General features: G+C 49.3%; 11 protein-coding genes across 11 annotated transcripts; 5 read left to right on the top strand and 6 right to left on the bottom strand.

Annotated features, from left to right (window-relative positions):
- The first annotated feature begins 281 nt into the window (after positions 1–281).
- COCSADRAFT_32652 (uncharacterized protein) lies at positions 282–1,733 on the top strand. The gene is made up of 2 exons (XM_007696163.1): positions 282–549; positions 602–1,733. The coding sequence occupies exons 1-2, from the start codon at positions 399–401 to the stop codon at positions 1,513–1,515; spliced, it is 1,065 nt and encodes a 354-aa protein (XP_007694353.1). The 5' UTR covers positions 282–398; the 3' UTR covers positions 1,516–1,733.
- A 1,022-nt stretch (positions 1,734–2,755) lies between these two features.
- Positions 2,756–4,085, bottom strand: COCSADRAFT_32651 (uncharacterized protein). The gene is made up of 2 exons (XM_007696162.1): positions 3,641–4,085; positions 2,756–3,590 (listed from the first exon to the last, which is right to left on the bottom strand). The coding sequence occupies exons 1-2, from the start codon at positions 3,941–3,943 to the stop codon at positions 3,042–3,044; spliced, it is 852 nt and encodes a 283-aa protein (XP_007694352.1). The 5' UTR covers positions 3,944–4,085; the 3' UTR covers positions 2,756–3,041.
- Positions 4,086–4,399: 314 nt separating this feature from the next.
- COCSADRAFT_216164 (uncharacterized protein) lies at positions 4,400–6,984 on the top strand. The gene has a single exon (XM_007696979.1). It carries the CDS (start codon positions 4,469–4,471, stop codon positions 6,716–6,718), a length of 2,250 nt encoding a protein of 749 aa, XP_007695169.1. The 5' UTR covers positions 4,400–4,468; the 3' UTR covers positions 6,719–6,984.
- Positions 6,985–7,706: 722 nt separating this feature from the next.
- Positions 7,707–9,353, top strand: COCSADRAFT_342149 (glycoside hydrolase family 30 protein; the record flags this gene model as incomplete). Its single annotated transcript, XM_007696978.1, has 2 exons — positions 7,707–8,710; positions 8,763–9,353. 2 exons carry the CDS (start codon positions 7,707–7,709, stop codon positions 9,217–9,219), a joined length of 1,461 nt encoding a protein of 486 aa, XP_007695168.1. The 3' UTR covers positions 9,220–9,353.
- Positions 9,354–9,455: 102 nt separating this feature from the next.
- Positions 9,456–10,391, top strand: COCSADRAFT_342147 (uncharacterized protein; the record flags this gene model as incomplete). Its single annotated transcript, XM_007696977.1, has 2 exons — positions 9,456–9,520; positions 9,821–10,391. The coding sequence occupies 2 exons, from the start codon at positions 9,456–9,458 to the stop codon at positions 10,317–10,319; spliced, it is 564 nt and encodes a 187-aa protein (XP_007695167.1). The 3' UTR covers positions 10,320–10,391.
- A 527-nt stretch (positions 10,392–10,918) lies between these two features.
- Positions 10,919–12,795, bottom strand: COCSADRAFT_342138 (uncharacterized protein; the record flags this gene model as incomplete). Its single annotated transcript, XM_007696976.1, has 2 exons — positions 10,919–12,641; positions 12,697–12,795. The coding sequence occupies 2 exons, from the start codon at positions 12,793–12,795 to the stop codon at positions 10,932–10,934; spliced, it is 1,809 nt and encodes a 602-aa protein (XP_007695166.1). The 3' UTR covers positions 10,919–10,931.
- A 1,630-nt stretch (positions 12,796–14,425) lies between these two features.
- COCSADRAFT_166945 (uncharacterized protein) lies at positions 14,426–15,045 on the bottom strand (the record flags this gene model as incomplete). Its single annotated transcript, XM_007696975.1, has 3 exons — positions 14,426–14,532; positions 14,565–14,654; positions 14,772–15,045. The coding sequence occupies 3 exons, from the start codon at positions 15,043–15,045 to the stop codon at positions 14,426–14,428; spliced, it is 471 nt and encodes a 156-aa protein (XP_007695165.1).
- A 2,196-nt stretch (positions 15,046–17,241) lies between these two features.
- COCSADRAFT_32650 (uncharacterized protein) lies at positions 17,242–18,716 on the bottom strand. Its single transcript, XM_007696161.1, has 5 exons — positions 18,534–18,716; positions 18,345–18,477; positions 17,817–18,279; positions 17,685–17,765; positions 17,242–17,618 (listed from the first exon to the last, which is right to left on the bottom strand). The coding sequence occupies exons 1-5, from the start codon at positions 18,672–18,674 to the stop codon at positions 17,249–17,251; spliced, it is 1,188 nt and encodes a 395-aa protein (XP_007694351.1). The 5' UTR covers positions 18,675–18,716; the 3' UTR covers positions 17,242–17,248.
- Positions 18,717–19,908: 1,192 nt separating this feature from the next.
- COCSADRAFT_78220 (uncharacterized protein) lies at positions 19,909–21,435 on the bottom strand (the record flags this gene model as incomplete). The annotated part of the gene is made up of 1 exon (XM_007696974.1): positions 19,909–21,435. The coding sequence occupies one exon, from the start codon at positions 21,433–21,435 to the stop codon at positions 19,909–19,911; it is 1,527 nt and encodes a 508-aa protein (XP_007695164.1).
- A 367-nt stretch (positions 21,436–21,802) lies between these two features.
- On the top strand, positions 21,803–23,183 carry COCSADRAFT_32648 (uncharacterized protein). Its single transcript, XM_007696160.1, has one exon. It carries the CDS (start codon positions 21,829–21,831, stop codon positions 23,041–23,043), a length of 1,215 nt encoding a protein of 404 aa, XP_007694350.1. The 5' UTR covers positions 21,803–21,828; the 3' UTR covers positions 23,044–23,183.
- COCSADRAFT_132427 (uncharacterized protein) lies at positions 23,179–24,407 on the bottom strand (the record flags this gene model as incomplete). Its single annotated transcript, XM_007696973.1, has 3 exons — positions 23,179–24,094; positions 24,205–24,265; positions 24,353–24,407. 3 exons carry the CDS (start codon positions 24,405–24,407, stop codon positions 23,248–23,250), a joined length of 963 nt encoding a protein of 320 aa, XP_007695163.1. The 3' UTR covers positions 23,179–23,247.
- Positions 24,408–25,327: the final 920 nt, after the last annotated feature.

Raw genomic sequence — 25,327 nt, 5'->3', positions numbered from 1 at the left:
TGCGTCCCTCTCGCCGACCCCCGATGTCCCGCCACAAGTCCCCAACGCATTTGCTCCTGCCGCATCCGTGCTAGCTGGCCTAATTAACCCCATCCTTACGACCTACCTTTTATCAACACCGAATCACGGCGCGCAACGAGCGCAGGTGAGAAGGCAAAAGGTGCGTTTTTCCCGCGGTATCGGACACGCCGCGTCGGTGGTTCCTGCAGCGATTATCGCCGCCAGTGTGTTTATGGCGTAGGTGGATGGAGGAGGTGAGCCGGGTTGGCGGGAGAGGGTGGTTGGGGATGGGGATATAAAGGTGAGGCTTGGGCGGTTTGCTTGGTTGTGTCTATACGAAGCTTTTGAGCTTATGTCGTTTGCGTTTTGAGCTTGTGTTACTTGTCGGATTGTTCAAGATGCGGTTCCAATTGAGTACGGCGGTGACGGCGGCGCTGGGTCTTGCGGCGTCGGCGGATGCGCTGAAGATTCTCATGGGAAACGATGATGGGTTCGGAAGCGGGAATCTGAGAGAGTTGTATAAGATGCTGGTTGATGCGGGTCATGAAGGTGAGTTCTTTTTTAATCGTCGTTCGTAGACACCACTGACGGTACGGGATAGTGCTCATCGTTGCACCCGCTCAACAGCAGTCTGGAAAAGGCACGACGGTCATCTGGGCAGAAACCGCCAACCTCACTGTGCCCTCACAGTACAACATTATCCCAGCAGGCGCCCCATCAGTCGGTCGTGATCCCACCGACGACAACATCTGGTACTACGACGGCACACCCGCAGCATGCACCTTCGTAGCCCTCGACTACGTCCTCCCCCGCTACTACCCCGACTGGAAACAAACCGCCGACCTCTTCGTCGCGGGTCCCAACTACGGCACCAACCTCGGCCCCTTCGTCATGGCCCTCAGCGGCACTGTGGGCTCAACCTTTGCTGCCATCTCGCGCTCCATCCCCGGCATCGCCACAAGCGCCAGCAACAGAGCAGTCCCCTACTTCAACGTAACAAGGCCCTCTCACCCGGCCGTTCTCGCCGCTAAGGCATCCTTCGGCATCGTCAACGAATTCATCAAGAACACGCCTGCAGGCCAAAAAGTGCTCCCGCTAGGCTACGGCGTCAACGTCAACATTCCCGAACTTACCAATGCCACAAGCTCGCCCCCCGTGTTCAAGACAAGACTCACAGGAAACGCGAACACAGACGTCGCTGTCTACAACGAAACCACTGGTCTCTTCACCTGGGACAACGTCAACCCGCTGGCTGCAGGCATCAACGCCCAGTACAATGGCGACGCCAGCCTTCCCGACGAGACGTGGGTTGTTGCCGGTGGCGGCATAAGCGTCAGCGCGTTTACTATGGATTGGTCGGCCCCGGTGTCCGGGTACACAGATGCGGTTTACGAGAAGGCGAGCGCGCTGTTTAGCAGTGGGAGTGGCAATGCGACGGGGTATAGTAAGAGGATGATTGAGGAGAGGATGAGGAAGAGAGGGGTCATGTTGAGTGGACGGGATGGAGGTGCTTAGATGCGTTGAAAGTCTTGTTGTGCAAGCATGAGAAATGTGTATATGTGTATATGCGTAATGAATATACTCGGATAGGTAAAACTGAGGTGATAACTCGTTTTTTCGCTCCGCGTAAACATCAATGAGAAGAATGTCTAATATACTGACTAGTTATCGTCTGTAATATGTATCCTAACATTTTTTATTCTCAATGTATGTAGTCTGCAGCAACCGTCAAGTCTTTCACTTAAGCCTTTCCGCCAAGCCCGCAATGCATTACCACCGCATCCCCAAAACCTGACGGGTCAGACATGGCGGAATAGTTTCAGCACCCCCAGCAGCGGACACTTTGCCCTTCTCGGCCGTGAAGGAAGCGATTGGCGACGTATCGCGTTTGCGCACCCTCATCCAGGCGCCATCTCTCTCATTTCCAATGGTTAATTTTTCCGAATGGTGGAGTTGGGTGTGCGGCTCTAGTCAGCCGTTCCCGAGGCGTGAGTCGAAGGGGGGTGTCTGAGGTGGCGTTTTGTGTCAGGCCCGCTTAGGCTGTGCGGCATTGAAGGAAGGAGCCTGAGGATGGTTTGCGGAAGATAGGCGTCTGGAGTGTATGGTGCGTGTACAAAAACGCATGAATGATCCCTTCTTCTTAAGTTTTCTTTATTATCGCTCAAGCATCTTTTTTTCTTGAGTAGTAAACGAAATCGGCCTGAGGCTTGATCGTTTGTTTCTTATATACCTTTTTTTTGTTATTGAGAGGTTCAGCTGCGCTGTCTACATTTTTATTTCATTTTTCTAGATACAGATACTTCTTTTCGCCAATTCATATATTTTCAACATGTACTTCACACCTCTCGCCATCCTCTCCCTTAGTGCGCTCAGCTTCGCCGCACCCGCAGTCATACCGCGACAAGCCGGACCCGTACTTAAGGACACAACATACAATGCCATCTCCATCTCTGGTGGCCAAGCCGGCAACGCAAAAGCAGAAGCATCGGCTCTCTTTTCCGCACTCGACCTTCAGAATCCGGAGAATATCGATCAAGCGGATTTGACCTTTTTGAATGAGGTCAATCAGGTTGCGAATGACGCCGAAACGGAGGCGTTCAATCCGGCGGTTAAGGCCGCGAGTGGAGATGAAGCTACACAGATTCAGGTAAGTCCTCTTTCCTCTTGTCCTTTTTCCTTATCTTCTGTTCTCTTGAGAACGAGGTGGTCCGTGTTCGTTAAGTTCTGCCATGCTAATACCTCACCAGAACGGCAAAATCAAGAACAAGGTCCTCAAACTCATGGCTACAGTAATCAAGCTGCAAGCTCAGCAGGCGCAGGGCGACGATGTAGCAGAGAAGCTTGCGGAAGAGACCAAGAAGTTAGATACTAATGTTGCACTGGATACGGCAGCAGCGGGTCAGGTTTCCATCGCTGAGCCATTTGATGCCAAGATTTCTGGAAGTGGTTGAAGGAAACCATGAGTTACATATGCATAGGTGCTAGGAATGTCGAGTCAACGATATCGGGGTATATATAACAATCCACATACTTCTTTGGCCTCACAATTTCGCTTTTACAGGCGCAAAAGTGCTTCCCTGTCCACCACCCAATGCCTGTACAAGCTCATCCACCTTCTCCAATACCCATGTACATCCCTCGTCGCTAACCAGCCACTTGATTCCTTCTTCCTCACCGGCTTCCGGCTCCTGCTTCCAAGTTCCATCTTCCCATGATTTTCTTAATCCGAAAACGTGACTGAGTACTTGTGGACCGACACCCTGTTGCGCTCTCAAACATGTTATTGCAATTAAGCTCGTCGTAATGCGTCCCACGGTTGCGCCTTGGGTGCGTGGCGGATCGGTGAAGAGACCACCGTACTCGCTGTTTATGATGAAGACGGGTAGATCCGGGTGCGCTTCGCCGAGCTTCTGTTCAAGTTTTGTTTCCAGAGGGCGGTAGATTGCGTTCCAGAGTTCGCGACCGCGCATATTTATTTGCTCGACGTTGGAGGGATCGGGAAAGCGCGTAGGTGTTTTATTCAGCGATGATGCAACTGAGGGTGGGAGAGACGCACGGAAGGCGTTTAGCATGTTGATTGTGCGGGGAATCTATGAGAGTGTTAACATGTTTTCTTCTGAACCTGGAGTAGATTACTTACGCCGTTGAAACCGATACACTTCAGGCCGATTTCGCGCATAAATTCTGCGATCGCGACGCTTTCACTTTCTGGGCGTGATTTGCTCGAGCTGTGGTAGAGGGCAATCATGGATTCGGGGGAGTTCATGGTCATTGTTGCGGCTGTGGATATGCTGAGCCATGATGGGCGTCCCAGCTTGCGCTCTGTGGCTTCTTTTTCTATCCGGCTGTATATCCCTTGGATTCCTGCGGGCGCCGGCACGGGACCTGGGCGCGAGTGTGCGGCGTTGATGAGTGATTTGAGGGATGGAGATAGCTTGGACATGGTGGGCAATGTTGGAGCTGGAAGTAAAGGCAGTCGCTGAAAGAAGAGTCTAATGCGCAAAGACAAGAGGGGCGCAAGAGGTTCAATTCTAAGCGACTATGTGGGGTAAAGAATGTGGTGGTGAATGCGCATGTATATGTATGTACAAACATGAACATACGATGACGCGACTTCCCGAGGCCGTTCCGAGGCACGAATTCGGTGGTTTTTCAGGGTCCGACAGCGCTGCATCACTAAAACACCTGATCCGACCTTCACCTTGACCACACTGCGCGCTCCTATTGCACCAACATTATAATGCCGCCCGCAACTCCAATCATGCATTCTTCGGCTGCTGACAGGTTGATGCGAACGCCTCAGATATTGATTGGTCGCGCTCGCCAAGTCTTCAGCTGAACAGGCGGTTTAGGCAGCTGGAACGTCGAAAACTCCATTCTGTATGCAATGGCAGTTCAGACCGAATCACAGCCCGAAAAATTTAATATCTGCCTTGGAGAAATACATTTGTTCTAGTACGTCGTAATTATGAGTTTTCCCCCGCAGTCTAGTGTGGACAGTTCAACCGTCAACCTGACGGTCTCTCGCCGTAGTTTCATTGACATTAGTTCTTCAACATACGCATCGCCCGAGGAGCCCTCCGCATACTATGGTGCGCTTCAAGTATCTGATAGAAGCCCATCGATAGAGCCAATTTATCACAAACTCACTCCGGAAAATCATGAGATACGACTTCTGAGTATTTTGCCTGGAGTCAAAGACCACTCACAGCCTGTACACTGCCGCCTACAGATACACTCTCTCAATGATCTTAATTCAGATTACCTCAAATTTGTGCATGGTTCCGCCGCACCCACCACACAAAACTGGACAAGTAGTCGGCTTTCCCCGCAGCTAGCCAATCTAGCTCCTCTGAAACGGATGCACAGTACTCGGCCGAGCTCTAGTCTCTATCGCTTCAATTGGGGAGACTTTGCTGCCCTTTCATATGTTTGGGGTGACCAGAATAATAAGAAAACCATATTGCTCAATGGCCATGAGACATCCGTAACTGCCAACCTGGAAGCAGCTCTACGCATGTTTCAAAGCGGGTGTGAATTTAATGACCAATTCAAGTTATGGGTTGACGCACTTTGTATCAACCAGGACGACCTCGAAGAGCGATCTTCTCAAATCAAGATGATGCGCGACATCTACGGAAGTGCATGGTCAGTCGTATCGTGGCTAGGCGAGGAGAGCAGTTCAAGCAGCGCAGCGATACAGCTCGTACGTGATCTTGCAGAGATCAAGGTGAGCGGATCTGTTGTTGAATTCGCTGCTCAGTTGGAGGCAGATCCTAGTTTTTATGGTGGAACCCATTGGATCGGACTTCAAGACCTGATGGATCGCCCATACTGGTTCCGGCTGTGGATCATCCAAGAGGTGATTGTTGGCTCCGCAGCGACTTGGATCAGATGCGGCCAATACACAATAGCGTGGGAAACTTTCTGTGATGGAATCTCTGTCCTTCACGAGTACCTTTGGCTCGTAAAAGAAGAATGTCTTCAAATGGCTGCTTATGACACTGGCCTCTACACAGAGCAAATATGGCGAACCAGTAGCTTGCATCTCGTATACCAAGACCTCACCGTTCTCAGCAAACAATTTGCGCAAAAGATATCAGACTTTAATTTTGAAAGGCTGCTAGATCTCGCAAACTCGGGTGACTGTACAGATAAGAGGGATAAGGTATATGCCTTGGTTGGATTGATGGCTCCTGCTGTCGCAACTGGTTTGAATCCAGACTATACATTGCCTGAATGGAAGGTGTATAGGGAGGCAGCCAGGGCCTTTATACGATTCGATGACAACTTAGATGCCCTTCGAGAAGGAAATCCCTGGGGTCCTGCTCGAGGCCTTACGTGGGCAGCGGATTGGTCGTGGCCCGGTAGAATCAGATGGACACGCCATGATCAACAGATTTGGGGTCCTGCATACCTGTTCTCGCGTGACGCTGGACGTAGGCAACATTCGGTATATCATGCAAGCGGTGACCAGAAGCACGATGCGTCATTTGATGATGGCGGACTACTGTTACGATGTACGGGCGTTATCGTCGACACCGTCTCTGGTCTATCAGCTCGTGGAACAGGTTATTTTTCTCGCTGTGAAAAGAGTATCTTGTTTCCCGAAAACTGGAAGAGCGCGTATGGCGATCGCAACGCGACTGCGGAGGCTTTGTATCGTAACCTGATATGCGACAGAGTTGCATACGGTCACCGATCCGGGCCCCAGCATTCTGCCATTTTTCATCTTCCGTCTACTTTCGCCCTCGGAGGTCCACAATTTAAAAAGAGAGGATGGAAATTCTTAGCTGGCCAAGAAGGATATTATTTTCGCTGGGAACAATTTCGAGCTGGCATGCGGGACTTTCCACTTGGCGACTACCGATTTGATGATTTCTTCTCAGAAGAGATTCCGGCAGATGCTTCTGAATTCGTCTATACTGAAGCATATTCTTGTTTTGATCGCAGCTGCAAGAAACGAAGATTCATGACCACAGACAAAGGCTATCTGGGATGGGCGCCGGATAATATCTACGGTGGGCCCAATGAACAAACACAGAAAGGAGATCTCGTTGCTATCGTTTTTGGATGCAGTACGCCGCTCGTGGTACGTCCTTGTGGTGAAGACTACCTAGTTTTGGGCGAGGCTTATGTTCAAGGCCTCATGGATGGTGAGGTAATTGCAGCTCTGGAATCCGGGAAGTATACGACACAGCGTTTTGCCTTTTGGTAAAAAAAAGGTCATTGAGACGGTTCGTAAAAATATTTTTGACTTTGGAAATCAGATGTGTCATCACTAAGTGAATCAAATCGAGGGAAATCATATAGTTCGGTAATTGAAATCAAAGCGCTCGTCGGCTCGCTGTTACTTGTGCCGTGAGGACTCTAGGCATCTAGATGACGCTCAACGAAATAGCAGGACTCATTATCTCGAACTGTCTTTCGGGTCTCTCCGATCTTCTGGAAACATGTCAACCGATAACCAATGAATTACAGTCGACATTTGACTCTGCGATGCTTCTATTTGCAACTGACCACCGCTGTAATGAAGAGATGTTGAGCTGGGGAATCCATGACCTTCCAAAGCCAAGGAAATAACAATCATCTACTCGAACTGAAGATTGGTGCAAAACGACTGCACAACATCCATCGTGTCGAATAATAGGAAGGAAGAAGATTGCGGTTGACGTGAAATCAATATTGAAGGATCAATACTCATTGCATTAGTACATGTGAATCTTCTAACAACCTGGGTTAAATCATCAGGATGAATGTTTTTGTAAGTCTAACGGAAAGCACACTGTAGAGTTCAGCCGGCTAAAATGTACAAGGAAATAGAGTTATAGCCGGTGAAGGCTTGTCCGCCACCGATCATTCCCGCTAATCATCTTGGAGAAAGCTTGATTTTATCCCCACCCATCTCCTTGTCGTACCCCAGCGCTTGACCCGCGACGGCCCAATATTAGATCGCTAAGAGGAGATTACCGAGGACTTAGGTGTACAATCTCATACCCCACAGCCTGAAGAGAAACAAGCTTGTTCTCACTTTATCCTAGCTTCCATTGTCTCCGTGGCCTATGGATAAATCAGAGCACACGCTGATCATTATGTCGTCATATAGAGCCAGAACTCTATATACGTCGGTTGAAGTGGAACTGCAAAAAATGAATAAAAGGAGGTGGATGTAGCACTAAACACTGCCATATTCTTCAACGCCTGCAATGGCCATGTCTGTCTTTCTTTTTTTCATCGTCGTGGGCAGCGTGACTGCTCAACCATTTCCGCGACTTTATCCGCAGCCATGGGTGTACACTCAGAAGGACCTGCCCGTCCAAGTCACGGTTGATTCGACAGTCAGATATCAGACCATGATTGGTGGTGGTTGCTCAGGAGCCTTCAATGTCGCATGCGACCAGACCGGGTCTAAAGGTCTTTCGCCTTCGAACCAACAGCTGGTCAGCGACTACCTTTTCAGTGAGAATATCGGAGGTCTTTCTATCCTTCGTAACCGTGTTGGGTCAAGCCTTACAGACGGCATTCTCGGTAGTTGTCCGGCAACACCATCCTCCACATTCAATTACACTGGGTTAGGAGCGAACGATGCCACTGCTGATAGCTGCCAATTGAAGCTATCCCAACAGGCCCTCAAAGCCAACCCGAACCTATACATTTATGCGGATGCGTGGTCAGCTCCAGGGTGCTTCAAAACGGGTGCTACGGACGTCAATGGTGGTCTTATCTGCGGTGTACGAGGGACCAACTGCACTCATGACTGGCGTCAAGCATACGCCGATTACCTTGTGAAATACGTCAAGTTGTACGAGGAAAAAGGCATCAACGTCAGCATGATTGGTGCGTACAATGAGCCAGACTTCAATCCTGTCTACTATGCTAGCATGGACACGGACGGGTATCAGGCCAAGGACTTCCTACAATATCTATATCCGACGGTCAAGAAGTATCGAAAAGACCTGCAAGTGTCCTGCTGCGATGCTACAGGCGCGCGCCAAGAACGCACGCTGCTGTATGAGCTGGAGCAAGCTGGTGGCGGAAAGTTGTACGATGTCGCTACTTGGCACAACTACCAGAGTATGCCTGAGATGCTGTTTAATACCCAGGGTCAACCGAACTTGGAGACGGAGTGGTCGGACGGAAGTGGCAATTTCAATACTACATGGGATACCACTGGGCAGCTTGCCGAAGGACTCCAATGGGCCATCTATATGTGAGTTACAGTGTTTCTATCAGCCCGTGAATGAAAACTTATAGCGAAACAGGCACCAAGCTTTTGTCCTAAGTCACACATCCGGGTACCTCCACTGGTGGTGTGCCCAAGATAACCCGGGCAACTCATCCGGCAGTGACGCCATCCTCGTCCGTCTCCAAGGAAACACATTTGAAGTATCCCGTCGTCTGTGGGCCTTTGCAGGTTACTTCCGTTTCGCACGCCCGGGCTCCGTACGTATTGACGCGCGCAGTCCTGCTGAAAACTTGAAAGTAACAGCTTTTGAGAATGCCAATGGGACGCTTGCGATTCCTGTCATTAATGAAGCGCACTATGAGAGGGAGATTCGTGTTAGTATGAATGGTAGTCTGAAGGTGTTTGCAAAGGCGACGGCGTATTTGGCGGATAATACGCATAATAATACGTTGGTGGGGAGTGTGAGCGTTGAGGGAAAGAGTTTCACGGCGAGTGTGAAGCCGAGAAGTTTGACAACGTTTTTCTTGGAATAGATTTTGAGGTAGTTGGTGTTGGTTTATCTGTGTAGTCTAAGTGGCTGGTTATATAACATGCGACAACTTCCTGCAGATTCTGTAAACGTATGCATCTGAAAGATTGGATTCTTCAATACTATGTTCTTGAGTGCTAATTCGACGATATCTGTTCCTAATTTCATCCTTTTTCTTTCTTATATATAGCCAGTTTGCTTGAGATGAGCCTTAACCGTAGTGAAAACTCTATGTACCCAATGACGCAAAGCAGCGCACCGTTTGCATCTTCACTAACTACCTTCATCTACCCAATCTCCGCTACGTCATATCAAATCCCACATCACTGCTCCCTGAAACTTTTATTTCCCTCGCTACGTTTGTCGGGAAAAAGCTAGTCGCGAGTTGTTGTCAAACAACGCGTCAGTACTTGAAGTCCGTCTCGTCTAGTACAACCACATGCTCTACCATATCACACATTTAGCACAACATCCCAATCACACTCTTTAAACTTTCCATACTCCCCATATCATCCGATGCACAATCCCAATATCTCTCCACGGACCATGAACCCCCAAACCACCTCCCTCGACACCTCAATCTTCACCTCTCCACGCCCCTCCAGCATCCCCATCACCATCCCCCTCGGCTTCGCCGCCCAACTCCGCATCCTCCAACAAACCCAACGTGACGACTCCCTCCGCATCTCCGCCCTCGAATCCGAAAACTCATCCCTCAAAACCCTTACCGCGACCCTGACCTCTCATATCGAAGCCCTAGAAGCGCACAACGCATACCTGGTCTCGCGCCGCCGCGAACTCGTCTCGCAGCTCATCAACCTGCGCACGCTGAACCAAGAGGCGGACAACATGTTTCAGATGCGCAGCGTAGATATTCAGGGGGAAGATCTGGAGGGTATGCTGGGCGTGCATAGTGCGATGGTAGCGACGGCGGTGAGTCATCATCAGAGGGCGCTGGCGCAGTTGAGGGCGAGTATGCAGGTTGGTGCGGCGATGTATGGGCAGCAGGGTGCAGTGAGGTATGCGTATCCGCCTGGGTACTCGGAGCAGGGGTATTGTTTTCAGCATAATATGCCGTATTGCTGTCAGGTTTGTGGGAAGTGAGGGAGGGGGTGAGGTATGTGTATGACTGGGACTTTGTATGTTTTGTATGTTGAGTTTGGGGCGCCCGGGGTGCTTGGTAGACATCGGGTTTGGCTTCACGGTTCTTAATTTTGATTTCTTTGGTCGAGTTGTGATACTAGGAAGGTTATCGTGAAGGTGTACGATGCTTGTTCGGCCGGGGTCATTACCGCTGGAGTGATGGGATGGTTCGATACCACTATGTTTCTTTTTGAGCTTTCACATGGGTTTGAGTTTAATATTAGAATTCTCGTTCAGTGTTTGGTATATGCAGTAATTCGGTGAGCTGGGAGCAAGTTTTGTGATGAATATACTAGAAGTGTATTTGAAATATGCATGGCGCTTGTTTATTGGACTTTGAAATTTTTCCAGGAACTGATGTGAAAGAATCAAACACACACGTATTGTCTGTTCTGGATGTAAAACCAAATCAATTGCTATCCGACTATATTTTTGCGGATGTTTAATAGAAACAAACAAAGACGCGCAACAATACCAATTGATTTCGGATACACTAATGTAACCAAAAGAACATCGTCCCAAAAAATCCTCATCATTCCAGCTCAGAAACCAAACTCCTCTATCTTGTCCCCCTCATCGATACTCCCCAATTACAATCTCAGCCGCCCTCTCCGCAATCCCATATACTGCACTCTGAATATGCGCCGAAACAATCATCGGGATAACACTCGCATCTACAACTCTCAAATTTGTGACCCCATACACTCTAAGCTGCGGATCCACCACACCGCCATCCTTCTTCGGTAGCATCGCACACGTACCAAGTGGGTGATAAAATGTGAAGACGTTGTTCCGGATATAAGTCTCCCACTCCTCATCCGTCTGGGTGCTTACACCAGGATCAAATTCAGAAACCCAGAGGTCTTTAAACGGTGCCGTATTTGCCATTTTGCGCGTGTACTTTGCTGCTGATACCAGGGCCTCGATATCATACAGTGTCCCCAAATACCTCGGATCGATAAGTGGTTTATTCACAGGATCCGAGCCGTTGATGTGAACGAATCCTCTAGCAAGCGGATGCTGGACGCCTGCAAGGAGTGTAGCGTAGTTCTTGCCGTATCCAGCTGTTCCGTTCTTTGGGTATCCAGTTGTTCCTATGTAGCCGTCTCCAAATACGACTTCGAGATCTGGGGCTCCGGAGTTTGGGTCGGTCAGGAGAGCGAGTTTTTTTCGGTCGATGGAGTTGGATGTATTAGCGGATGATTTGGCGAGTTGGAGCAGCTTTTCGTCGCTGCTGAGTGCTTCGTTCCATTTTAGGAATCCGTAGCAGCTACCGGCGTATTGATAGAGAGAAGTTTTGTTCTGCCTCCACAGATCCAATTCTATGGCTGCTCGTGTTGCGTTATATTTTAGAATGTCTACCCCAGGAACCTCAGGCTTTAGCTCGTATGTTGTTTGGATACGGAGGTGGTCCTGAAGATTCTCGCCTACACCAGGGAGGTCGACGAGTTGTTTTATACCGGCCCTGTCTAGTACAGTTTTCTGACCAATCCCAGAGAGTTCAAGTATTTTGGGAGACAGCAGGCTGCCAGCTGAAAGAATGACCTCTTTGGTGGCTTTGACAACAGTACCGTCTAAAAGGACGACACCTGTTGCTTTAGACTCACTCTTCGTAAGCTGCACCTTGTGAACAGTGCTATTGAACATGAACACCAAGTTATTACCAGCTTTAGGGAGATAGTCCACCGAGTACGACCGCGTATGACTAGACACACGATATGTTGCTGGTTGATACATGGTGCCCAAGTTATTCCCATTCAATGATTCCAAGTTCTCCTTCACTCTAAGGTTAGTCAAGGTCGGTATGCAAGCCCGGAGATGAGGCGGTGGATCCTCAGTTAAAGCGACCTGGATTGGGCCACCATATCCTACGCCGTCATTGCCATATTGCGGCGACCCGTTCTGTCGCTGAAAGTTTTCCGTCCTGAGCATCGCAGGATACATGTCACTCCACCCCCAGCCTAGGTTTCCCAGCTCCTCCCAAGCATCATACTCTTTGATAGTAGCGCGGTTCCAGACAAGAAGATTGAGGGCAGAAGTGCCACCGAGAACCTTTCCCCGGTTATGGCCAATAGTCCGGTTGTTTGCTGCAGTCTGAGGCACGGTTGGAAGAATCCAGTCGTATGCAGAGCCAAAGGTAGAACCTCTTAGACCCGGAATGAAGATTCTTTCTTCGTTACGTCCATCTGGCCCGGCTTCAATGACCAATATGCAATGTTCTGGAAGGCCTTCACTCAGGAGAGTGGCTAATGCGATACCAGCTGTGCCGCCACCGACAATGATCTGTAGCAAAAATGAGTCCTTTATCCTTGCCAATTCTTACTCCAACTGTACGTACAAAATCGAACTCATTAGCTCGCGCTGAACATTGCGTAGCATTGGCTGAGAATACTAGGCCCAGCCCAGCAACGAGACTCAAGACCGGTGTAGAAAACATTGCCGATTGAACCTACCTGTGCCAAAGGAGAACTTTGTCTGAAAAAGCAGCCAAGATAATATGAGGGGTCGCATGAAAGTGAGTACAAGGATGGCGATCTAGGTGATATTTGGGACGTTGCTTAGATTGCCGAAGGATCGGGAGTAACCAACAAAGGCAACTGGAGGATGAACAAGATATGCGCCATGGTGACACGACAATTCAGCCCCACGCCTGCTTTGTCACTTTTGGGAAAGCCTCTTCCGTGCTTCATATTGGAGCGTTCACTCGAAATCCATGTATGAGAAAGTCACAATCAGATAATAACCACTTGATGAATTGATGTCCTTGAGAGACTTCTCTTCATCAGCTTATATCCGGCATTATGCATCAACAGCATCAACGTAACACCTGCATATAACCTAATGCCGGTAGTTATAGCCAAGGCGGAACAACTACTAGAGCTATACATCAATCCTTCACCGACTAGGCTCGGCTCGTCAAAACCTTGCCATACCTCTAGGAGATTTCCAGTCGTTCGCAGAAAAGGCCTAGTGATGATGAATGTTCCGGTCTTTTTTTATTTCACGAAAATTGCATTTGCTGCAATCAGGTCGAGTTGGTGCGCGTGGCGCCCTCCATTTGTGCATTGGCTGCAGTTAGTATTTTGAATGTCTGCTCATCTCTCGCATCAAGAAGTCGAATGGATGGCACGGCTAGCATCTTCATAATTACCCTGCCTTTGAGTTCAGCATCATTGAGTTGAGACTGTTGGCTTTTGTTAGTGATTGAAGTATGCATCGGATCAAGCTATGTGTAGACGGGTGCGATATGGATTACCTGCTTTGGAATCGGCCGTGATCCGATTGGTGTCGCTCGCCCCACCTTACGAGCTAGCTTTTTCGAGTCATCGGATGCTCTGTACCAGTCAACAGCCGTCGCTGGCTGGGTGGGGCGAGCGACACCAATCGACAACTGTCGCCCGTCAGCCACATCAATCCGAGCACCGTCGGATCGGAAGATATCCGACACAACCACAGTGCAACTTGAAGATGAAGCGTAACGCACAACCACGGCTAACGCGAAAGATTACATGCTATAGAGATGTACGATCGCGCTGTCCTACAGCTCCACAAGCCCGCTGTTGATCCCTCGTCCGGCCTACCACCAACGATTGCATACTTCACAATATCGCAAATGGGGACCATAACAACATTCCTAATAGTGGCACCCTAGTTACATCAAATACAGCTTTAGATGTCCTTCTACAAGTAAACTGTTGACACAAGATCAAAGTATCCAACCTTTGGCAACCAGTTCAAAAGGCTTAGTCTGAGTAGTAAAGATCCCAATCTTCGGCAAAGTCCCTCCAGCCGGAGGCACCGCCATACCACGAATAATCGTCCCAGCCATCGTCCCAATCATTGTTTGAGTCGAAGGAACTATTGAAATCATTGCGAGGCACATAATTTCACTGATCTAAAAGCATATTCTGTTCATTGCTCTACGGTGCCATCGCCTTAGCTGGATTGTGAGGTTGGTAGTCCGATCTTTGAGACATCGCAACGCGCTTTTTAGATTCCTCACGGACTAGGTGTTTCCACTAATCAGACTGGACTATCCAAAATATATCCCGCAAACCAGAAAGGAACTAGACATCTCCAACACAGTAAGACAATATATCTTCGGGAATCGGACGCTGGTTGAACACATCATACAAACCGTTATATTTGGCCTTATACAATCGCTCGCCTTTTCCTTAGCCAGCTTCCAGCTAGCTAGTCTCCTACCATTGAAGGATATGGGAAATTCTTTCTCGACATACTTAGTGAGACCGTTTAAGAACTTCTGGGATGCGGTAGTGTTCCTTGTTGCACTCTCTATAAGCTAGACGTCCTCGACCCCCTGTAGTGCTACCCCGAAATATGTAAATAGCGCGTCTGAATCGTTGCGAATGTCGAAAAAGACCTTTGAAATCTCTTTATCCTAAAAGATACCTTTTAACGTTGTCTTTTTAGCACCAGCCGTGTTAAACGCTCGTGCGTCTAGTGTATGCACGTCGATTAGGTAGACACATGCAGTCGGGATACCGGTATCGACTAGGAGGGTGAGAATGGAAACAGATCCCTCACGGCAGAGGTTTACGCCTTCAAGATCTATGTACATGGTTGGTCTGAATGGGGCTGGCGGCGAATGGCGGAGGACGAGCCAGTGGACTAATTTACCGATTTGCTCCGTGGTGTTTATAATCTCTGTCTCGATTTCCTCCATACTCAGTATACAGATTTTGTCGCTACAAACTTGTAGAAATATAAAGAGGAAGAGAAGACTTGATTGGTAATTATCACATGTCGCAGCCTTTACGAGCCCGTAGAAGTAATGACTTTAGCTCAGCCCGAAGCAGCAACGACAACAAGAAAACAAATAGCTATAAAGACACCACAGATAGTCAAATGAAGAATGTAGGCGACAGAGATAAGCAACACACACAGTTTTCCTACTATATAACCCCGAGACTACACGTGCGGCAGCAAGCCTACGTCAGGGGCGTGGAATGTGGTGCAGGGTTCCTTGGCATGCAATATAATCATGCAGTGGCAGCTCTCTGGTCAAAGGCTATCACAGATGTCTTCAGGTTCAGGTCCCCTAGAATTGCCTATCGTTATGTACATATCTATAGAAAGGAAACGTTCACTGTTTGGTAAGTATATAAGTGCGATGCCGACGAGCGCATAGTCGCTCGCGGGTGCGACCAATCAACAGGTGTCGCTCGTCAGCCACAGCAGCTAGCCACATTTAGAATATGGGGCGAGCGACACCAATCGACGATTGTCGCTCGACAGGGGGGAGGAGCGACACCAATCGACAGGTGTCTCTCGTTAGCCACAATCAGATGGGAGGCAGGCCAGAAGGTAGGGCGGACGATACCGTCGCTCATCAGCGACACCAATCGACAACCATCACCAGCCAACCACGATAATCAGGCCACTATCAAATCTATCAGCTCTGCAGACGTCCGACATAACGTGCGACACCAATCAAACTACCATCGGAGGCGTCTGCACTGAACACTGCAAAGAGTATACATCATCGCAGACTCGCTCTGCCCCTTGCTTCCAACGGTCTTGATGCAAAACTATCAGATATCAATTCCTGATAGCGATGCGCATGGTTTACACTGCGTGCTCTGCTGTTATGTCCAAGTCGCTGGATTCAAACCTGAACGCATCGCCTGTCGTCATCTCGCCCTTTCACTATCCGAGTATGGTTTTCGATTTATGAGAGGTACAATAAACAAGGGAGAAAAGTTCACTACTCTGCCAAGGACAGTTGCAGATATAGAGAGCCTAAATTAGAGCAGGAGTGTATGCAGTGGTATGCCTCTCAGGTCGATTCAAAGGATCTCAGCGACAAATATGCAGATCTTGTAAGGAAATACCCTGCGACTAGCAGGAGATCGCTTGTCGTTACCGTAGATCGCAAGTAAGTACGTTTACATTGCAATTCCAAAGTACTCCTACTCATCCACACTGTCTTCCTATAAACTATGAAACACCACCCTCCTTTCCCACCACCCCCAGCCTCAGGAAAAACCTTATACCATATACCCACACAAATACTATCGTCACAGAAAACTCAAATATCAACCATCATCGCCCAGCCCCCCGATGATGCAGTTCACGGAACCAAGCATGCTTACCCCCGCCCAATACGATTCCCAACATATACCACTCCCCTGCTCAGTATTAAGACAAGGTCGACCTATAACCAGCACAGCCATATTCCCTGCCCGAAAAGCCAAAAATCAGCCAGAACCAGCCCCACGCATACATCAAGTCCAGGAAGTGCTGTTGTGTATAACCTTAAGAAAAAGACTGAAAACGAAACATTGAATCCCTATATGTTTTTTGCATTATTGTTTCTAGAGGATTTGGCCGGCCAAGCCGGGCGTAAGAGAAACTTGCTTCGAAACAGTATCGTTTCAAGTCTGTATTTTGCCACGAGGCACGACGGGGGATGGGCGTATCGGTTCTTTTCGTTCTTGTCGGCAGTAGAAGTTAGAGTTTATGAGGTTCAAGGGATTGTGAGGCACAGTGCGGGGAAGTAGAGACGGGAGCGTTGTCGATTTACATGGGGTTGGCCGGGGATAAAGTGATGAGGTGAGGATCGCAAGTAAGCAAAGCGGCGAAAGTCAAATTGTCGGAGTCGCGCGACAGTGGTAAAGGAGGACGACGGAGTATTAGATGTCTATGTTTGATAGCTCGTGATTATTTGGTGCGAAACATTGAATAATCAAATGTTTCGATGTCTAAGTGTGCAAAAAAAATAAGAAATTCTAAGTGGTTTCAAGCTTTTGCATGAATGTGCAAAATGCCCGCATATGCACTAGATATCCCAGTATCAGTCGCATCTTGAATGTAAATATCGACAAAGAATTAGAAGTAGAACTCAATGAAACAATTAATTCTGTACATTATTCAATACGGCCTTGCTTGTCCCGCGACTTTTGCGACTGAGGCCGCACCTCTACATGCATAGTCGAGAATAATTGGTTTTTGCCCGGCTGAGTAAGATATCCGCTATCATATGGACTGTTTCCCTCAGACTCCACTCTTGTCAAGCCCTTGGCACTATCCACACTTTTTAAAGATGCCACCCTCGTGAGTTCGATCTGGTCCTGGGTAAGACTATCGAGGCGCTCGTGAGACGTGACGCGGACTTCGTTGGTGATGAAGATGTGTCCCCAGTTGGCGACGACGGTAGGCCAGAAGATGGGCATCGAGGCGCACATGATTGCGAAACTGACTTCGAGGAAGGAGATGATGATGACTTCAGGATACCACCTATACAATCCAGCGTTAGCGAGGCCCTATTTTAGAGTCTGTAGAGCAAAAGAATTGGTTTCTTACCAAACAAAATCGAAACTTTGAATCGAAACCTTATTGTGCCTGAACGTAGCCCAGAGACGCAGAACCGACATCAAGACAGCACTGTAGAAATGAGTCAACCAGTATCGCAGCAAATCAAGTCGATGTACTAACATAGCACCAAACGCAAACAGTCCCGTCATAGCAATGACCTCCTTGCGCCTCAGATTGTTCCGAAAATACTCAGTGAGCGGAATAGCAAAGATGACCAAATCAAACATCATATTTGTCCCCGCAAAAGCAAGAACCGAAGCCTTCGCCTCGCTCACGGAACTGTACCCATACCCATAGCACGTTGACCCCTTCGACCTGGTCCAAAAGGCAGTAACAGGGAAGCACGGGAACCAAGCCATGAATAGGAAAACCAGCGACCACACAGTAACGAGTCCAAGCACAACCTTACACACGATGCGACGCACACCGTTGCGGAACATGCGCAAGTACTGCAAGAGAAGCGAGATTTTAATGCAAACGGTGGTGGCGTGGTACGAGGCATTGTTGATGTAAATGTTGATCATGGTTGGTGTGAGCACGGGGATAACGTAGATGAGATGATGACCCATGCCGTAGTTTAGGCCTGTAAAAAATAATAATCAGACATCTCCCTTCAAGAAGAGAAGAAAAGGATAAAGCAAGACGTACTCAGTAGGAATCCGATAAGCGCAGCGAGATTGAAGAGCGCGGCCAGTACGACGAAGAGATCATCGAGACCAGGCTCGCGGACCACGCGCAGACGTGTGTGAAGACGGCTTGCGACGAAAACCCAGCAGAGGACCTGTCAATGTTTAGTTCGGTTGTCGGTGTCTCATCATGGGGGGGTGTAAACGGTACCTGCAGCGGGATAGTGATACCGTATATTGTTCCCTTTCGATTCCACACCGGAATGCGCTGATTTGGGTCCGGGGGATTTTGGAACAACATCATCATGATGGAGGTGAACTCATCTTTCGTGGCAGGCGCATTGTCTGCCATGACAGTCCAGTGACGTTGGAGGAGCTAGAGATAGAGGTGTGGTCCGCCAGCGGATGGGGTCGATGATGATTACAGTTTGGAAGTACTTAGAGCAAACAAGCCTCTATAGTATGCACCTCGTCTCCTCTTTACACAGCACCAGATGCTAGTTCGCCCAGTTTCAGGGCACAAATCTTGGGGCGGGGGTAAGCGATCAGATCCATGTAGCTCGAGCCGTGGTGAAGGTCGTGGCCGCCCATGTGATCCGCGACAGGGCCGAAGGAATACTTATCAGTGGAACAAATCCCAGAGATGCATCGTAAATGGTCATTAAGCCGTTCAGCGCGGGCGAACATCATGATGTTAGGCCGGGGTGGCTTGCCTTACAAGGGTGCCAGGGCAGTAGTGGTGCGACATGCATATTGCCGTGCCATGTGGCCTAAGCTGCTTCTCTCATGCTCAGAGTCAGGGTCATGATCTTCAGTTTGAAAATAAGATAAAATCATTGTCCTGATTGACAGTACTAGCATGTTGGTGGTACTGTAGTGTTCTCTTAGATTTGGAATACAAACAGTTCTCATACAAGAAGTTAAACCGACCGACCAAGCCTCCGAGCAGTTACCAAGCGCCTCAGCCGCTGTCAAAATGTTGGCAAAACGCAATAAGGCGATGGCTTTCCTTCTTCCTAAGCTAGAAGTTTTTTTTCTCGCCGCCACCACAAACTCTGTCTTGCTGAAACGCACGTGGAAGGTCCGTGTGGAGTAAGCCCTACCTGCTAGGTCACCCCACAGAGATTTGGCTGGAATCTGATGCGCGAGTAATGCATTGGCCCAGGAAACTTTGTCGTGCGGGTCGCGGCTGTGAACGGAACACAATATCATTGCTATATGCCGTCAACGAGGATTACTGCCGTCAGACGGCATGCCAATTGTTGAGCTTGCGACTACAATTCGCCGTAGTGTCAGGAGCTCTCTAGCTCACGCTCATGTCCGTGACAGTTGAGTCTAAGGATAATTAGGTGATCTTAGGCGCGCCCCGTTTGGGCAAGTCTACGGCCAGATTTGCCTGCACAGGGGTAAACGTCCATCAACTAGACTCTTCTCATCTTATCATTAGCAGCCAGATAGCAGCCACCACAAGCTAGAATACTCACATCCTTGCGAGTGACAGTACCCACTTTTCCAGCAAGGAACGCCTTGAAATGCAGCAAAAACGCCAAAATAACTGAGCCAAGACCCCACGTGCGTTTGCGCGTTTAGTCCTCCATCTTCATATCCTCGAAGTCGTCAAGTAGCTGATCCATCGGAATCTGAATGCCCTCATCTTCGTCATCACCAAGACTGCTCTCCGTTTCCATCGCGTCTGCATCGCGCTGCTGCTGGGCCTTGTAGAGTGCCATTGTCTGTCGCAGCTCCTGATCCTCCTCGACATCCTGCAAGAACATCTCAAAGTCGCGCTCCATCTTCTCCTGGTCTTGCTTGCGAGGCAGCATCTCGCCCTCCTCTTTGTGCATGCGCTTGACGCGCCAGTTGCGCTTGTTCTTGCTCTTCCGGGACCGCTGGTAATACTTCTTGACGAGGACCACATCTGGAATAGCCGACGCGTATTTGTTATTCTGTTCAAGGACATCGAAAAGATCGTTGTTGAAGTTTGTGTTGGCAAGCAGGTAACCCATTACCGAGTCGCCAACGTGTAGAATACCACCGAGGTGTGTTCGGCAGTAATACGTTGTGTCATTGACGCCCATATCGGACGCGCGTGCTACAGTTGCTTCTGCGAGAAAATTGCGTCCAGATTGCTTACCCAAGGGCTCAATGTCCAAGACGACAAATTCCGTCAGCTCTTGCACGTCTGCCAATGGTCGGAATGGTGTCCGCCAGTAGATATCGGTAGCGACATCGGCAGTTTGTAGTGTTGCTGGGTCAAGGAGCTGGACAGATGTGCCAATGCGTGAGCAGAGTGTCAGAGGTGAGATATTGCCAATCTTCTTGGCCAGTGGAATAGGAAGTACGACAAGGTCATCTTTACAAATAGGTACAATCTCACATGAGAACGAGAACTTGTAGTTCTTGGTCGACGTGTGGATATCGTGTGAGATGAGTTCCTCGGACCTCTTGATGTTGACAGGGATGACGGCCTTCAAAAAGTCGCAAAAGGCGACTGCATGATTTCTTTGTGCAAAGAAAAAGTCGATGCCGTCGTGTACTTCTTTGATATTAATGGTGTCTTTGTGCGCGCCGTGCTTCAGGATCAGCTGTTCCAAGTACAAGAAGGTCCTCTTGTGTGGCACCTTTTGCCGCACTTGTACGCAGGCCCTCCATGTGTTGTGCGTATAGCTCTTTGCGCAATCCGGGCACTGGTTGTAGTTTTGCGTGTATTCGACTTCAAAAGTCTGCTGCATGATAGCGCCCTCGTTCAGTTCCGACTGCACCGTGATCTTGACCTTTATCCTTCGGCTGTGCGGCTCCGTCCAGATGAAGCTCGCATCAATAATTCGTAGCTTGTTCAGTCCACGCAGTTTTCGGAGGCACAGGGCGAGCAGTTCGCGCGACTCTGGGGGCGCGACTACCCAAGTCGAGGGTGGGGAGAGCCATCGGTCGCAGTCACGGCACATGAGCAGGATGGCTTCACGCTGGATGCCGCCGGTAACATCGGTCTTGAGTTTTATACAATCGTAGCAAAAGGCTCCAGATATGGTTCCGTCGACAGGGGCGCCACAGTCGGCACAGAGGATTGTTGCTGCGTTCTTAGGCGCAGGCGCAAAGGACTGAGCGTCAGTCATTGTGCCGTCCATTTTGGCGAAGAAATTCGGCAGCAACAGTGTGGTAAAGGTGGTTGAAATTCCTCTGGCCGTAACAGAGGAAGGGATATGGGTATAAAACGGAGAGCAATAATCTGAGTGTTTATGAGTCGAAATGTGTGGCGAGTTTGCTTGGAAATTCACCCTCAACCAAGACCCCGCCAAAATTTCCTGTCCGCTGCGGGACTGATAAGGGTCTTATCGTCACGTGAAATATTGTCAACCAATAAAAAGTACGAGTGCAGCGCCACAGCAGCCACAATCCTTTCGCTTGTGTTGCATACGCTAGCAGGGGTTGGCAAAACATCCCATGTCATCGACAAATGTCATATCTTCAACGCCACCTACACTACAACACATCCATTGCGCTTCGACATGTCGGTTTCGAGAGCTGTTTCCTCGAGATTTATCTGCAGTTCGTGCTTAAAGGCAAATGCACGTCCGTCGCCAATAATACCAAAGACCAACCGCATAACATCCCGCGCCTCGCCTCTGAAACCTCCACAATGCGCATTCAGCACGAACCTGTCTCGAGGATCGCAAAATAACAGTGCTTCAGCTGAAGACCCTGAATTCGCCTTTCTAAGCAATAATGAAAAACAAGCGATATCCAGTTCCGACTCACACGGCCTTGCGACAGATTCCATCGACAATCTAGAACAGACTGCGCCAACGCCTTCTGCACAAGATGCTTCTATTCCATGGTATCTCAAACAGCAATCATCCGTACAATTACCAGTCCAACAACCCGCCAAGGTACCCGCGCTTCCACCAAACCCCCCACCACTCCTCGAAACCCTCCTCGACTACATTTCAGTCACAGCTGGTCTAGACGATCTAGAGCTTCTCGACCTACGGCACCTCGATCCCCCACCAGCGCTCGGTCCCAAGCTGATCATGATCATTGCCACAGCCCGATCAGAAAAACATTTACACGTAGCAGCAGACAGGTTCTGTCGGTACCTACGGAGAGAGTACGGTTTAAAGGCGAATGCAGCAGGACTGCTCGGCCGGAACGAACTAAAAATCAAGTTGAGACGCAAGGCAAAACGAATGCGCATGCTTGCGAATGTTGGCGGAGCGATACCGGAAGGCAACATTGATGATGGTATTCGCACGGGCTGGATCTGCTGTACGTTGGGCAAACTAGAAGCGCATCCAGAAGATACACATATGCCCGGCGACAATGTACAGGAGTTTGTCGGGTTCCGGGATATCAAGCCAGGTGTTAATGTGGTGGTGCAAATGTTTACCGAGGAGAAGAGAGCGGAGACGGATTTGGAGACTTTGTGGGGTGGGGTTGTGAGAACGCATCAGAGGAAGATTAGGACGGCTGACGAGGCGCTTAAAGAGTTGGAAGATGATATTGAGGATCTTGAGGAAGAGGATGTGGAGGATACTGATTATGAAGCGCGTCGTACACCACGTGGAGTGAATAAGCAGCCTACTGAGATGAGTCGGCCTGCTACTCTTCCAACCCCAGCGCGGCAGATGCATAGACCCCGGCCAACTGCTGGAGATATCTTCCCACCCGCTTCAGCTCCAGAAACCCGGAAGCAAATACGTAGGTTGCACACTGTCGGGTTGTAGCAACACCAAACCTAAGAGAACTCGAGCATAGAAAGAACATTAGATTCCGCAGCTGTGGCATTAACCGCTGTACCATAGTTAAACCACCTGTAACTCTATTATTTAAAAAAAATGAATACCATATACTACCCACCCCGACCCACTAAAAACTCCCACACCAAACATGCTACTCTATCTCCCTTGTATTTACCACAACCTTCCCCTTCAGAAGATCCTTCCAACAACAAACGCCTCAAAAACTACATTTTCCAACACCTTCCTCTCCACCACACCCCCATACCCATAACACCGTACCGCACCCAGCAACTTCTCCTTCAACATCTCCCACCTCCCCACCTCCAACCCACTAAACGCTGCATGTTGCCGTACATACTCCCAAGCTTGGACAGGCGTCACCTCGCCATCTGCAAGCGGGACGTTGGACGATATGCTGAGCAAGTGCGAGAGCGAGGAGCGGGGCGCGCGCCAGGGCGTTTGCGAGTGCTGGCGGTGGCCTGGTGGGGAAGGGTGGGTGTAGAGGAGGCAGGCGGAGAGGGTGAGGGCGTGGCCGGTTGTTGTGGGGAGGCTGGATGTACGGGGGTGGTGCGGGGTGGGGATGAGGGAGATGTCGGTGTGGGAGAGGCAGTGGGATTCGAGGGTGAGGACGAAGTCCATGCCGATGATATCCGGGTCCAGGGCGCCGAGGTGGGTGGTGGGTGGCGGTGTGGGGGTTGGGGAGGGGGAGTGGGATGAGGATTTTGAGGAAGGGGGTGAGATTGGTTGCGAGAAGTTTGTGATGGGTTTGTGGGGTTGTGTGACGGAGATTTGCTTTCGCCAGCTTCCCTTTTTGGTGATGCTGTTTTCTTGGAAGACGGTGAGACCTATGGTCTCCTCTGCTGCTTCGTTTGCTGTGGGTAGCGGGATATCTTGTTGTGTCAAGCCCTTTTTTAGGACACTATTTTCGGCATAGAGTGTTTTGATTTTTGACTCGAGGCGTGCTTCTTTGGCGCGAAGGCGAACAACTTCGCTTTCTAGAGATGCGATGTATGTTTCCTTTCGCTCGCGGTGGGTTCTAAGTGTCATGTTAGATTAAAGGAACCTAGAGAAACAACATCGGATGTTATTGGCAACAAACATATGCAGAACACGCCGCAGGGGAAATGAGAACGTTTAGAAATATACCTTTGTGCCCTGCGAACTTGCTCACGTCGTTTTTGTACTGGGTTCCGAGATTCTGTGGGATCTGCCTTGGGTGTCAGACAATAAGGCTATGGTATACCACTTTGCTTTTTTCCCGGCCCGCGTGAACAGGTAAAAGCGGGGAACATACCATCCGTGTGAGCCGTCTTGTCGCCCTTGAAAGGCTTAAATGCGAATTTCCTCATCTGGTGATATACAAGTCGATGTTTCGTCCAACAACAAAATGGGGGCAACGAGAAAAACAGGTCGAAAAGGCTGTAAACAGCTTCAAAAAAGAACGTGTTCCCTTGATGAACCTTGGAGTTGAAGAAAGAATGTGATTTGTTAATCTTGCAACGATCAGAACGACCCGAGGGTGATAGATGCCGCCCGTTACGCACTGGCGCTAAGGGGTGGGTGGGTTCCCGACCCCTTCGTCAATGCGTTATATGTGAACCCAAACCCTCCTGCACCCAATCTCCAATCTCGTCGCAATTCCATCTCACCAAACGTAATTGGTCGGAAGAGAAAAATTGCTGAAGCAGATGTCGCATTGGCGACCAACCGCCCTCCAGCCCCCTTCCCCATTCCCCACTCCCTACTCCAGCTCCAGCTCCGCAGCTTTCTACTTGCAGTACCCGAGCGCCAAGATTTGGATGGTTTGCGCATTATTTGCAACAGGTAGTCTTGGTTCCCGATTCAAAATTACGCCTTTGGGAAAAGATAGGCGTGGCATTTCCCGCTTGATGCTCTGATACAGGCACTGTTTCGTCTTCACCGCATGTCCGATCCCGCTTGTACGGATCCGTCAAAAATTGCTAGGCACTTTGTGCCTAGCCATCAGGCGTCCTTGATTTGTTCGCGTGCATATGAAGTGTGTCGTAGCTAACCATTGGCTGAGGGACACAATGTCTTCGATATATATGATTTGCTTTGTCCCAGAGTCATTTGCGTAAAATATTGTATCATACCGATTCAGAAACTAGCGATAGATTAACTGTTAAGAGATTGATAGATAACGCGGGCACCTATTCGATGAACGACTCGTAAGGGCGGCGCAAATACTGTTTGTGCAAAGGGAATACGAGGCTCGACTAAAGGCACGGTTATGGTATTTATATCTGCG

Source organism: Bipolaris sorokiniana (genome assembly GCF_000338995.1).
Source record: "Bipolaris sorokiniana ND90Pr unplaced genomic scaffold COCSAscaffold_1, whole genome shotgun sequence".
Lineage (NCBI taxonomy): Eukaryota > Fungi > Ascomycota > Dothideomycetes > Pleosporales > Pleosporaceae > Bipolaris > Bipolaris sorokiniana.
Note: the sequence above shows the minus strand (reverse complement) of the source record. Positions and strands in the feature narration are given on the sequence as shown.